This window comes from Branchiostoma lanceolatum, chromosome 12 (assembly GCF_035083965.1).
Source record: "Branchiostoma lanceolatum isolate klBraLanc5 chromosome 12, klBraLanc5.hap2, whole genome shotgun sequence".
NCBI lineage: Eukaryota > Metazoa > Chordata > Leptocardii > Amphioxiformes > Branchiostomatidae > Branchiostoma > Branchiostoma lanceolatum.
Window position 1 is genome coordinate 11402446 of NC_089733.1, and position 14181 is coordinate 11416626.

At 40.8% G+C, this 14181-nt stretch overlaps 3 protein-coding genes across 3 annotated transcripts in view; 1 reads left to right on the plus strand and 2 right to left on the minus strand.

Moving 5' to 3' along the window:
- Positions 1 to 11: 11 nt before the first annotated feature.
- LOC136445528 (aspartate--tRNA ligase, cytoplasmic-like) overlaps positions 12 to 14181 on the plus strand; it is a 30304-nt gene continuing 16134 nt past the window's right edge. The window contains exons 1-3 of the mRNA XM_066443581.1: positions 12 to 153; positions 1634 to 1727; positions 6669 to 6756. Of these exons, the coding sequence (XP_066299678.1) occupies positions 116 to 153; positions 1634 to 1727; positions 6669 to 6756 (220 nt within the window). The 5' untranslated portion in view covers positions 12 to 115. The remainder of the gene's footprint in view (positions 154 to 1633; positions 1728 to 6668; positions 6757 to 14181) is intronic.
- On the minus strand, positions 6756 to 10272 carry LOC136445531 (tripartite motif-containing protein 3-like). The gene is made up of 4 exons (XM_066443587.1): positions 10050 to 10272; positions 9345 to 9602; positions 9042 to 9107; positions 6756 to 8611 (listed from the first exon to the last, which is right to left on the minus strand). The coding sequence occupies exons 1-4, from the start codon at positions 10060 to 10062 to the stop codon at positions 7446 to 7448; spliced, it is 1503 nt and encodes a 500-aa protein (XP_066299684.1). The 5' UTR covers positions 10063 to 10272; the 3' UTR covers positions 6756 to 7445.
- LOC136445524 (tripartite motif-containing protein 3-like) lies at positions 11510 to 13572 on the minus strand. Its single transcript, XM_066443577.1, has one exon. The coding sequence runs from the start codon at positions 13514 to 13516 to the stop codon at positions 11621 to 11623; it is 1896 nt and encodes a 631-aa protein (XP_066299674.1). The 5' UTR covers positions 13517 to 13572; the 3' UTR covers positions 11510 to 11620.

The following is a 14181-nucleotide window of genomic DNA, read 5'->3' on the forward strand; positions in this document are numbered from 1 at the left end:
TCTGGCTGAACTCTGACCTTTTTTAAAATAGCTGACTTGCCGATAGAAAACGTGGCTAAGAAGTTAGACAACCAGACTGTCTTAGTTTGACGTCAAACAAAACAACTTCTGAAACATGGAGAAGGAGAACGACCAACCTGAAGTCCCGCTTGGGTTTGTAGTGCGACTTCTATCTCTCTTTTTATGTTTAGAGTTAATTTTAAGGGAGTTCTTAGGAAGTATTTTGAATGGGGCTAGAATATGGGAGGGTGGGGGTGTGGTGGGTGATGCAACAAGTCACTAATTATGGTAAAACGATATTTTGGAAAAAACAGCTGTGCATAGTTTTGTACAATATATCTTTCTTTGTCGTTGCCAAATGATAGTATCACATATACTTTTGCAAGAAGAAATGAATAGGATCTCAGGTAATACAGCAAATGTCAAATTATGTGTAAAATTCAATTCAGATGCAAAACATCCTGTTGTGTTTAGGCCCTTAATGACGTCGACCAAGTGATTATAGTCTTTAATGGAGAGACCACTTGAATATTGGTTGAACCAGTCAGCCTCTCTGCTATGACAGGACTCTTGAAGTGATTGAAATTTTGTATTGAAAGCTTGTTGAAGTGTACATTTGTATTTGTAGTGTTGAACAATGCCTTTGAGTTTGAAGATAATTCAAGGGTCATATTCATTGTGTTAGTTTCCTCTTTCCAGCTTTTAAACTGTAACATTACCATGTAGCAAAATATTGGATGCAGTTATGCAAAGACATTGTGAACTTTAGAAGTGTAAATGTGTTATAGATAGTGAAGTAATATTAGAGTACTAAGAGGTCTTTCAAATGACTATAGATCGAGTAGAGTAGAGTCTTCGGTCAGGTAGGATGTACTTCCAGTTTAGACCGCTCCTTTAACACGATTGCATTACATTGCATCATTGTTTTACTAAACTAGATTAAAAGTAAGCTTGAAGCTATACAAACGGCACCCATGAAGTACTCCAATCCAGAATGAAAAAAAAAGTTGTTGGTTCTCACTTCTCAGACATGTTTGTGTAAAAATTCAAGACAGCTTGGAAAAGGCTAACTCTGACTCCTTGAGACTGTACATACCAAAGTACAGAAAAACAAACTAGAAAAGCATCTGGGATAGTGGGACACTTTATGCAGCTAGATATCTTGTTTATATGCTTTTAAAAGTTCTTGTTTCATTTCAACTTCTGTTATTATTCCTCTCATGTTGGAAATCCCTAATTTTCTGTTACATTACATTTTGATTATTATTATCCATGCAAGTATAACTATAAGTCTACAGCATTTGATGTTCTATTAGTATTATCATTACAATTATTATTTTTGTATTTGTAACTTCTCTGAACTTCTGTTATCATTATTATAATTTATATATGATTATCACATGTACATTATGTGTACAATATAGCCTCTTGCTGGATGGTAAAATGCATATTGTATTTGTTATTTTATTTTGAAGAATCAATAAAAAATATTTTTTAAGTGCAGACTTCCCTTCAGACTCTATTAACGCGTCAATCAAATGTTATCTTTATTTTCTAAAGTCTGTGAACCAAGAAATTGAATTGTTGTGGCCTTTAGAACAGTATCATATTTCATTCCTATCCTTGACTGTAGGCCGGATGGAAAGCCACTGTCCAAGAAAGCCCTGAAGAAACAACAGAAGGACGCTGAGAAGGCAGCTAAGAAAGCCCAGAGACAGGCCCAACAGGTAAGGTTAATCACTGTGTTGTTGACAATAAACTTGTGAAAAAAGTTTGTCAATCAGCTGAATTCTGTTCATTGAGGTACAGGTATGCATAATCACAGTGTCTGTGGAAACCTGAAAGGATTGTTTGTCATTCAGCTAAATTGATTCCATTAAAGTCTGTGTAGTGTAGACTATCTGTATCTATCTGTATCTATATAGCCGGTATAACCGCCATCAGGCGTAACACACCAGCTTCGCAGGCACGCGGCGCGGCAGCAGCTGGTCACATTACACCGAACGGTCTGTTACACCTAGTCTTTGCATATCTGACTGCAACCGTTCTTTAAAGCTACTTAGTGATGAAGCTCCTACAGTACTTGATGACAACGAGTTCCATTCTACTATGGTTCTCGGGAAATACGAATTTTTGAACACGTCAATCCTTGGCTGATAACTCTGGTACTTAAAAGCATGACTATTTCTGGTCCTCTTCTGAGCTGGCATTAGATACTTATCAGTCGGTACGTCCACAAGTTTATTAGTCATCTTGTACATCATGCAAAGTCTGGACATTGTTCTCCTGTCCTCAAGTGACATCCATTGCAGGTCTGCTTTCATTTTTGTTACACTGGCGCCCCTTTCATAGTTGTTCGTGCAGAATCTGGCAGCTTGGTTCTGCACCCTCTCGAGTTTATCTATATCCTTCTTTGTGTATGGATCCCAAACTGTTGCAGCATATTCAAGGTTTGGTCTTACTAGAGACGTGTATGCAAGTGATTTTACCTTTGCTGGGCATGCCCACAAATTACGTTTGATCACTCCCAATGTCTGTTTAGCCTTAGTTGATACTTTGTTGATATGGGTGTTCCACTTTAGCCCCGTTGTTAATATAACGCCTAGGTACGGGTGGCTCTTTGCTGTTGCTAGAGCCTGTCCACAGAACTGGTAGGTGGTTACAATTGGGTTTCGTTTGTTTGTTATATGCATGATGTAACATTTTTCCGGATTAAACTGCATTAGCCATCTGCTTTGCCATTCTTCGAGTGTGTTCAAATCTTCTTGCAAAAGCTGTGAATCACTCTGTGTGGACAACTCTATATATAACAGGCAGTCATCGGCAAATAACCTAACATTTGAATCAAGCTGGTCTGGTAAGTCATTTATGTACAGGAGGAAGAGTAACGGTCCCAGAACTGTTCCCTGTGGTACGCCTGACGCAACTCTAACTGGAGCTGAGGCCTTGCCTTCTACCACTACCGTCTGTTCCCTATTGGTCAAGAAAGACTTCAACCAATTTAGTGTGGTGCCTTGAATTCCGTAGTGCTCTAGTTTAGTGATGAGTCTGCTATGTGGGACTTTATCGAAAGCTTTAGTAAAATCAAGAATTGCTAGATCTACCTGTTTTTTACTGTTCAGTGCGCCAGCTATGTCGTGAGCTGTCAATATAAGCTGTGTTTCTGTGGATCGCTTTGCTCTGAATCCATGTTGGTAGTCAGTCAATATGTTGAAACTTTCTAAGTGTTTCATGACATGACTATGGATAATGTGTTCAAGTAGTTTGCAGGATATACAGGTCAGTGATACAGGTCGGTAGTTGCCGGGGACAGCTCTATCTCCCTTTTTAAAAATGGCACATATATTTGCATCCCTCCAGTCTTTGGGAATTTCTCCTGTGTCTAACGAGTGTTGGAAAATATTGGTTAACACAGGTGCTATTTCGGTGGCTGTCATTTTGAGGAACCAAGGAGGTATTTGGTCTGGACCAGATGCTTTAGATGGATTGAGACCTTGGAGCATTTTTTCGACACCATTAGGGGAAATCACTATGTGTTCCATGGGAGGGGTACAGGGCTGTCCGAGAGTTGGCATGTTTGTTGTGTCTTCCTCTGTGAACACACTTTTAAACTGTAAACTGAGTGCCTCTGCTTTTTTCTCGCTATCACTGACAATGGAATTACCAATCTTTAGAGGGGCTACGCCGACAAGGTCTCTTCTTAGGCCTTTTATGTATGACCAGAATGTTTTGGGTTTGTCAATTATGGCTTCCCCCAGTATGTCTGCCACATATTTTGAATGTGCTGCTCTTATGCTTTTCTGTACGCCCTTCTTAACTCTCTTGTATTTGTTCATGTCTTCCTCTCGCCCTGTTCTCTTAGCTTTGTTGTAAAGACGTTGTTTCTTACGACAATGCCTTCTTAGGTTTCTGTTGAACCAGGGCAGGTTGTATCTGCTTGATGTTGTTTTACTAGGGATGTGCAAGTTCATCGTGTGCTTTATTTTGTCTTTAAAATCATCCCACTTCTGTGTCACGGACATATCCTCGGTTCGTTTGTTAAAGTTCGTTGCATAATCACTTAGGTCACTCTTGATGGCCGGTTCATCAGCTTTAGTTCGAATGTACACTTTTCTCTTGGGTTTCCTGTTTTGTTTGGGTGCAAGGTTGACATCCACCAATACCATGTCGTGGTCACTTATTCCAGGAACTACTGTGGTCTTTTCGATTATGTTTGGGTTATTAACTAAGACCAGGTCCAAGAGATTACCATTCCTAGTGGGCTCTTGAACTGTTTGGAATAACCCATGGTTATCCACTAAGTGCAGTAGCTTCTGTGCCTGTCCTGAATTGCTCTGAGTGTTATCTGTAGTGCTAGCATCCCAATTTATACCAGGTGTGTTAAAGTCTCCAAGGATGATCACGTTGTCAGAGTTAATTTTAGGTCCCATCTTACTTATGGACTTGTCCAGTTCATCCAGGCTATTGCCCTGGTCCGATGGAGGTCTATAGTATGTACCAATCATTAGTGGTTTCTTTCCTGCTAGTTGAGTCTGTGTCCAAATGATCTCACAGTCTGTGTCTAGATCTGGCCTGTGTGTGACAATCAAATCATCCCTGTTAACCTGGAATACACCACCTCCAGGGCCAGTCTGTCTATCTTTACGGTGAGCTATGTAGTTGTCAGGGAATATCTCACTGCTTGCTATGTCTTGATTGAGCCATGACTCTGTGCCTGCTATTATATCTGGTTTGTACGTGTCAATTACAGTCGCCAGTTCGGCTTTTTTGTTTCGAATACTCTGGCAGTTTACCAGTAAGAGTTTACCATTGGTCTTTTTGAAACCACGACCCCTCATATTGGGGTTACCCTGCTTAGATCTAAGTGGAGTGGATGTAGCAACCGGGGAGTCATCTGTCAAGCTTGCACTAGAGCTCAGTGTATCAAATGAGTTTACTGAATGAAAAGTATCATCAGTTATGTCAAACATAGCTGATGCAAAGTTTGGTATGCCACAGTCACAGCAAATCCACGAGTATGATTGGTGTGTTTCTAATGCAGTATACACCTGAGAACATAGCTCGATGCAGTCTTTATGATACCATTTATCGCAGCCGTCACAACAAATTGCAGTATGGGTATGTTGTACAGCTTTGTTACAGCTCCCGCAGGGAAACTTTGGCGGTCTAGGCCCAGGATTTATCTCGACATCTCCACTTAGAAGCAAAATCATAATCAATGATAACTTTGTACTATCATTGTGCATCATTATTTTCTTGTGACCGAAATGAGTCCCATTCACCCCACTGTGCTTAATCATAAAGGCAAACGTAGCCCAGTCAGAGGTGCAGTCAGTTCTGAAGTTGCATGTGACATGTACGTCCTTTATCTCGTGTTTATCTATTGGCTGTGCTCCTGGCTGAGCCTTGGCAAGCATCAGACAAAGGGCCAGGAAAATGCAAGTGTAATTGAGTTCCATTTTGTTATTGAAAAATTATCACCCACACAGATGTATGCCACACAGGTTTCTACCACACTAGCTGTACCAACACAACAGGTTTACACCACACAGGTTGTACCAACACAACAGGTTTACACCACACAGGTTGTACCAACACAACAGGTTTACACCACACAGGTTGTACCAACACAACAGGTTTACACCACACTGATTTCCGCCACACTGGCTGTACCAACACAACAGGTTTACACTACACAGGTTCCCGCCACACTGGCTGTACCACCACCTGTTTACTTTACACAGGTATCCGCCACACTGGCTGTACCAGACTATCATTTGAATGCATATGTATAGAGTTTGGGACACCGTTATTATTTGCAGTTAAGATAAAACCTGAAACAAGTCACTGGAGGCCTGCCCGCCCTAGCCTCGCCCCCTACTTTACCCCTTATGGGGTCATCTGGTGGTATCTAAGAAGAAGAAGTCAAGTCAAATCAAAGCCTTTATTTATTCTCAATGGCTTCTTCAGCGTAAGAAAAAAAGTGGACATACAGTATGGTGCACCATACAGCATCTTTTTATGATACAAGATTATAACCAATGGTACAACAGATCAAGCAGATAAGGAAAGGAAGAATTGTAGAACAATTCGAAATATAGTTGTGTAGAACTTTTATTTTTACAAACTTAAGTTTCTCTCTATCTGTGACTCAGAAAATATTTTTGCATACAGTAGAGGCACAGTTGCAAAACTCTAAGAATAGCTTCGTCATTCTTTCTACTCAACTGCCCTTTTCTCCCCTACCAACGTTCTGGAAAACATTATTGCTGCAATGCCACCTAGTGGTAAGAAATAGCATTGCAATACACTCTGATAAAGGTAGCCCAAACATTGGCAGATTAGGAAAGTTGAATCAAGTTTACCATCAAAAATCTCAAACACTGTAGATTGTTGAGACACTTGTACAGGTTGTAAGTTTGAGCTTGTGTTGTTGTCCAAATGACTTACCAACCCAATAAAGCTACACCCGTACCCATACCTACTCCCATTCTCATGTCTGAGGGTTGGAGACTGTGGTTGCCTACGTAGTACAACTAGTACTGGTAACCTCCTTAATGACTTCCTATCTCTAGCTATCTGTGTGCATTTTGACAAGCTATTCACTGTCTCAAAACTGTTCAATTGTTGAATCACAGGTTGTAAGAAATTGAGATTGTGTTGTTTAGGCTGCAGAAGCAGATACCCAGGTAACAGAGGACTTCTCCAAGGATCGCTATGGCAACATGGCCATGCTGCAGTCTACAGAGAAGCCAGGTAGGGGAATAAATCTTGTTTTATTTAATTGGTTTGACTAACATGCAGCCAATGCATTTAGAGCTCACAGGCTCATCAGCCAATCACTTTGCGTGTTGTATGACAGACGCTTTAGGGCTAGCCTTATTTAGTTCCAGAATGGATAGATTTTGGGCCATCAGGGCAGACCCCTATGAATGTGTGTGTTAAGTTCTTGAATGTGCTGGAAGTGTGGCTCTCCTCAACTTAACATGTATGTTGGTAGAGTGTGCTAATTAGTTGGAAATACACCATATAAACTTTGAAGTAATGAAAATTACATTATGAACACTGTACATGACTATTGCATAATTTTTGCTCTATGCTACTACAAAGAAGTTATCATATTATTATCAACAGTCACACATAAGACAGGAATGTTGGTACATCATTTAACATTGTTAAAATCAATATAGTGTACATATTAACAATATGACCAATTGCTGACATCACGTAATCGACTAGGTAATTGTTAATTTGAATCCGAAGAAGCAAGTTTGAGGTACCTACTTCTAATGTTGGAACAAAGTTTTAGCTCTGTAACTAGTATGTAAATTGTAACTACCACGGTTACGGTGACCACAGATGTACTTTCATGCTAAATACACAACATCAATTTTATATTCAACTTGTATTGCAGTGTAATTTTCCCCTGCGTGGTACAGCACTAACTAACCCTGTGTCCAGACTGATACAGTGCGATCTTTGAAATCTGTCACCACCACATCTCTACCTGGTGATATAGCAACACCCCAGGGTTTCTTCATATCACTTCCAATGTCACACAGAAATCTGCCCTGACTGTCAAACATTTTCACACAACTATTTTCACTGTCTGCCACAATGATGTTTCCCATCCCATCAACACAAATGTCCTGAGGTCCTTTCAACTGACTTTCATCAGATCCCTCACTCCCGAACTTGAACTTGAAGTTCCCCTCTCTGTCCAAGACATGGACACAGTGATTCTTGTTATCAGTGACCAGAATGTTTCCCTCCCCATCCACAGTGACATACTGAGGCCACCAAGGCTCTGGTGACCTATGACCTGAACCATATGTACCCACCTCAGAACCATCTTGATTTAACACTCGAAGTCGACTATTCTGACCATCATAATCACACTCTGTAACAATCACCTGTTCTGTTGCCATAGCTACAGTTATGCTGCGGAGGCATGTAATATGTTGAAGATTTATTTTTGCTAAACAAGTGCCTTCCCTGGAATACTGCACTACATGATCATAACTCACCACCCACTGGTTGTCATTTCTATCTACAGCAACATCATGTGGTTCAAACTTTTGACCAATTTCCCCTGGCAGAGATGTTGTGAACTCTCTGATATAAACACCATCCATTGTGAACACCTGGATTCTGCTGTTCAACCAATCAGCAATGTAAACCTCATTGTCTTGTGAGACAGCTGCTCCATGATGAGGACCAGCAAATCCCCCCCTGCCTGATCCCCCTCCCCCAAACCTGACTTGCTTTATCCATGGTTGTCCCACCCTGATTGACCTGACTTTTGTACATGTACCTGTATCTTTCCCCTCAGGCTGAACCACAGACTGTCTGACTTGTCCTGTATTTGATATGGTCTGTAATGATTCTTTTTGCCAACTCTCCACCGGTTGCTTGGTAGTCAGCAGCTCCTCCATTCTGGCCTCCATGTTCTTGTTGGTCTCCTGAAGATGCTGGATTTTCTTGTTCATCTCTGCCTTCTGTTCCAGAAGGATTTTCTCCGCTTTCTCATTTTTCTCCTTCAGCATCTTCATCTCCTTCATCATGGCATCAATGTTCCCAGCCTGCCCACTAGCAGTTGGTTGCAGGGGAACTGGAAGTAGACAGGGTTATATAATCGAAGGAGAGATTTGTCTGAGCTTTCATGAGAAACAATTCAATCCATAATCTAGTGTAACTGGTTGGCTATGAAGGTTGTCAGCTCACAGCTCATTATTCTTTAAAAATCTTGAGAATTACTGTAAAAAAAAACAGCACCATCAAGATGAACTTTACAAGATAGTTTTTATTATAGGCCCAGCCAAGTTAACATAAAATATCTGGAGGCCATAACCTCTGTTTGGTATTCAGGTTGATTGGAATCGTCTAAAAGTAAAAATTATCAGTAATGACTGGATTCTGGGTACCTGGTTTTTGAGAATGCCATTAACATTGGACTTGGCAACGCTGTTAAGAATTTGGTTTAAAAAAATATCCTTCATTAGATTTTGATGGAGGAGACTGGTCATGATAACTGAATTTACCTTCAGATGCCCTTATTGCTCCTTGTTTGGAGCTGCTTGAGGGTGACATTGGCTTTTCATCCAACTCTGTTGAGAAAGATAGAAGCAGATTTAGGCAATGATATTTTGATTAAGTATCTACATGTACTAGGTACATACATAGCTACACATTACACAGTCAGTCACAGCTGTCTGATGAAAAAATGGAATGGTCCAAATGGCCATTCATGTTCATTCGTGAAAAGAAAAGATCAGCATTTGCTTCCTTTAAAGAAAAAGATTTTTTTAACTGAATCATACCATAACTTATTAAAAGGCTCCTACCAGGATATTTGTCCTTCAGACTGTCCACAACATGTTGTAGCTCTGCATCTTGTAGGGCCTCCATCAGCACATGTATGGTGGCATTGTTTCCCTTCTGCTTGTACCATTGCTGCAGTAGGTCCATACAGCGGGACTTGTCATCCCGGTGTTTGCCATCAATGTTTTCTATGTCTGATGTCTCAAAGCCAAGACACCAAGCCAGGTCCTTCCAGTCTGAGCTCACCTTGTTCTTTATGAAGCAAAAATACCTCCCAACACCTGCAAGGAAACATTCAGACCGGGAAACATATTAAGCAGAACATACGTACAAACTTAAATCTGCAGTACTGCATTTCAAAAAGAGAGCTGCCCCCTTCGTAGTTTAGAGCTAGTCTCCATAGACCCAGGCAACAACAATGTTGTCTTCTGAAAAATTTTCATGATAAATTATCTTCAAATAAAATGCGAAGGTCATTGAAGATTTATAAGACGATAGGTCTCAGTATAATTCATAGCGCAAATTTCTGATCTGTATCTGTTTGGGTTTTTTTGGCAGGAAGGGGGGTATGATCATAAATTGGAATGGCTTTAGCATTACATACAACTAATACAAGGCTGCCAAAGCAGTAGCCCTTTCAACTAGCATATAGAAGAACAACATGAAGTCACATGACAAGACTTTGAACTCTGAGTATTGAAATATCCATTATGAATCCGTAATCTCACCTTGTGTAGACATGTTGCAAACACGTTTCTCAGTTGGGTCTCTCACCGCTCAGATTCATTTCCTCAAGACAAAAAACTGTTTCCTTTACTCCCTGCCTGAATCATGGCAGCGTCTCTGGCTTCAAGACCCCTTTAGTTTAACTTAAATGTTACTGATCTGAAGTGTTCTGTGACTGATTCTGAGGCGCCATTTTGAGACCCAAGCTATAGAAATGGAGTCGTGGCCAGCCACTCTGGGTACAAAGTTCACCTTCAGCATGTGACCACTCGTTGGTTTGAAATGCAAACATGCGTGCACCTAATATTGAATGTTTAGCTTTTGCAGAATGAATTAATAAACTTTGAAATCTGAAGGATCTGTAGCTTAACCAACAGCCAACTTATTAATACTAGTACCATATTAATTATCATAGTAATAACAAGTGCCAGCTGTCTATACAGTTTTTCTCCAATTTGTTGTTTTTATATGCTTGACATATATATTGACAATGGTGCATATGGTCGTATATAGGTGTATCTAAAATGCCAGTCATACGGTAACCATATTTTTGAGATTGAGAATTCTGATTGCTTGTGATGCATAACAGGTCCCATCATCACTGTACAACTGTACTGTTCCACAAGACTTTATATTGTACTTCTTTTGAAGTCACACATTTTTCTAACTAAAGAATATGATCATGAGGACAATGCATGCAAGGGAGCAGAGCAACCAAGTGGGGGGGGCACAGCCTAGGCTATAGGGGGTAGAGTGCCTTGCATTTGAAACGTCAGGGGTTGAAACCAATGGATGATTACAAAGATTCGAAATGTGGCACATGCTACTTTCCCTGCTCAGCACTCAGCACTTTCGAGAAAGATTATAGGAGTTGAACACACATCACTACTGGTCAGTGGAAGTCGCAAGTAGCCCCCTGCTGTAGTGGCCTGTATCCCTAAAGGCTTTAGAAACAGAGAGGAGCACCACTCTATACACTGAGAGGTGTGGAAAGGGTTTTAACTAGTATTCATGTCAGTACCAATGTGTGAGACAGTTTTGAGTGAATATTCCTCTGTCTTTATAGCTACCAGTAACATTTTGATTAATAAAAATTGCGCAGTCAACTCTCATTTGACCTGCTGCATGTAATTTGCATGAATACAGCTGGTATTTTAAATCCTACTAATTAAAAGTGATTTACGAATGATGTGGATGGTTTAGACAGACAGAATGAGTATGTACAAGTCTTAGATTGATGTACACTGTACAATATACGATGTTATAAATGGTGCATATTTGAACTGTCACTTTTCCTCAACATGAACATTTCACAGTATCAAGATACCTTAGATACCTGCTAGTACTAAAAATTTTGGTAGAGAATCAATAGGAAGTACAAATTACTGTACACAAACCCTGTTATGTAGAATTTTTCTTCAGTGCTACTACAGAATAGATTTAACAGTCATGTATATGACAGTCTCATTTAGACAGTTTTATTTGTACAAATAAACCAGTCATAATATATAAACCGGGAATCTTGATACATCTTTAATTCTGTAACATTATTGATCATAAATGCATGACAAATTTATTGTTGATGGGCAACTTGTATTGCAGCATGATTTTTCCCCTGTATGTTACAGCACCAACCCTTTGTCCAGATTGATACAGTGCTATTGGCTTGAGTCACCACCACATCTCCACCTGGTGACACAGCAACACCCCAGGGACCCTCCATACGACTTCCAACGTGACACAGAAATCTACCCTGACTGTCAAATATTTTCACACAACCATTTCCATAGTCAGCCACAATGATGTTTCCCATCCCATCAACACAAATGCCTCGAGGATGTTTAAACTGACTTTCACCAGATCCCTCACTCCCAAACTTGAACTTGAAGTTCCCCTCTCTGTCCAAGACATGGACACAGTGATTCTTGTTATCAGTGACCAGAATGTTCCCCTCCCCATCCACAGTGACATACTGTGGCCACCAAGGCTTTGGTGACCTATGACCTGAACCATATGTACCTACCTTAGAGCCATCGTAATTGAATACATTAAGTCGACCATTCTGCCCATCATGCTCAAACGTTGTAACAATCACCTGTTCTGTCGCCATAGCTACAGTTATGCCACGGTCGTAATCAACATCTGGAAGATCTATTTTGGCCAAACAGGTGCCTTCCCTGGAATACTGCACTACATGAGCGTAACTCACCACCCACAGGTTGTCATTTCTATCTACAGCAACATCCTGTGGATTGAACTTTCGACCAGTTTCCCCTGGCAGAGTTGTTGGGAACTCTCTGATATAAACACCATCCATTGTGAACACCTGGATTCTGCTGTTACCATAGTCAGCAATGTAAACATCATTGTGCTGTGAGACAGCTACTCCAATAGGACAGTTAAATTCCCCCCTACCTGATCCCCTTCCCCCAAACCTAACTTTCCTCACCCATGGTTGTCCCACCCTGATTGGTCTGACTTTTGTACTTTTAACTTCTCCAGTATTGGTCTCTTTGGAGTGAACCAAAACCTGCATATGAGACATGGATTGTGATGTTACCTTCCCCAGCTCAATCAGTGCATCAGATTTCTTTTGCTCAAAGTGACAAAGTTTGATTTCACAGATCTCAGGAGTCTCTGTGTTCTCATATTTTGCAAGTTTCTGTGCCAAGTTATAGTCCTGTGTGAGCCATACTGGTTCTTCCTGTTTCAAACAGTCTTCTGCATCTTCACAAACCCTGGACAATTCAGCCAGCTGAGTCAGCACAGTGTCTCTCTGTCCTGTCAAAGCTACCATGTTGTCCTGGTGATTCTTTTCCACAGTTGCCAAGAGCCTATCCCTCTGTTCTTGTAACTTCTGAAATTGTACTTCAAAAGCTTTGATTATCTCTTGTTGAAGATGTGTCTTGTTGTCTGTCAGCCTTTTCTGCACATCTTGAATCTCTTTGAGGAATGCTGAGAAGGTTTCCATCTGCTGTTGACTGTTGTTGAGCTGTGCCCTGATGTTGGCTTTTATCTTCGGTGCAACCTGTTTTACCCCTGTGACGTTGTGGCCAGGGTGACCATCCCCGATACATTCACTACAAATTGGTACCTCGCACTGCTGGCAAAACAGATCCACATCTTTTGTTGGGTGAAATCCACACTTGTTCTTTTGATTTTCAACCTGAGTTTTCTTGGAGAATTCCTCACACAGGTTGGCAGCAAGATGGCTGTTAGGAAGCCCCTCTACTCCCTCAGATGACAAGGTCACAGGTTCTCGACACATTGAACACCTGAATGGCTGTTGTTGTTCACGTGGCTTCTTTCTGCAGTCCTCTAACCACTGTTTGTGTTGGCCTTCTAAACATTTCTGGCAGAAGGTGTGCTGACATGGTAGTGCCTTAGGCTTTGTAAACGGCTCAAAGCAGATACCACAGGAGAGAAAGTCTTCCAGGATTCTGTCGGTTGTAGAAGAACCAGTCGCCATTTGCAGATCCTAGAAATGTAGTTTTAGTCTGCCGCTGACCCGCTACAAAGTTCACCTTCTGTTTAACTTTGCTCCAACATGTGCGAGTGCGAGCAATGTTTGTTCATCTCCTGCATAGTGGGAAATGGACTTTGATGCCGTAAAGTTAACAGTTTGTGGGCAGAGGCTTTTACGTTATGCTGAAAACATACGCTACCAACTCGGTTTTGAGTGAATCAGCCGTATCGGGGTTACTCAAACCAAAAGAGTAAAAATGGGTGACCTGGTTTGGCATTGTTTCCATGTAGATATATTGGGTGAAAACGAAATTTGACACACCTAGGTCATTGAAGAGTAAAATTGGGTGAGAATAGGTTTCACAAATAGGTGTGAAATGACCCCTCGCTGCCCCAGGCGCACATGTAGAGACCACTTTGAGTCTCGATGCTACAGACCCCTTTGAGTTAGCTTTGAGTACATATTTAAATGCAACAATCCCCACAATGCGAACATAGGTAAATATCTAAACGACTGCTTTCACATTAGAAAAAAATACTGATTGACAGAAACCAATGATTAAATCAATGATTATACATTGTAACCCAATATCGAAAACTTATGCTAGCCCTTATTGTATTGTATTAGTAATTATGATGTTAAGTCTTATTGTATACTTCCACTTTGTG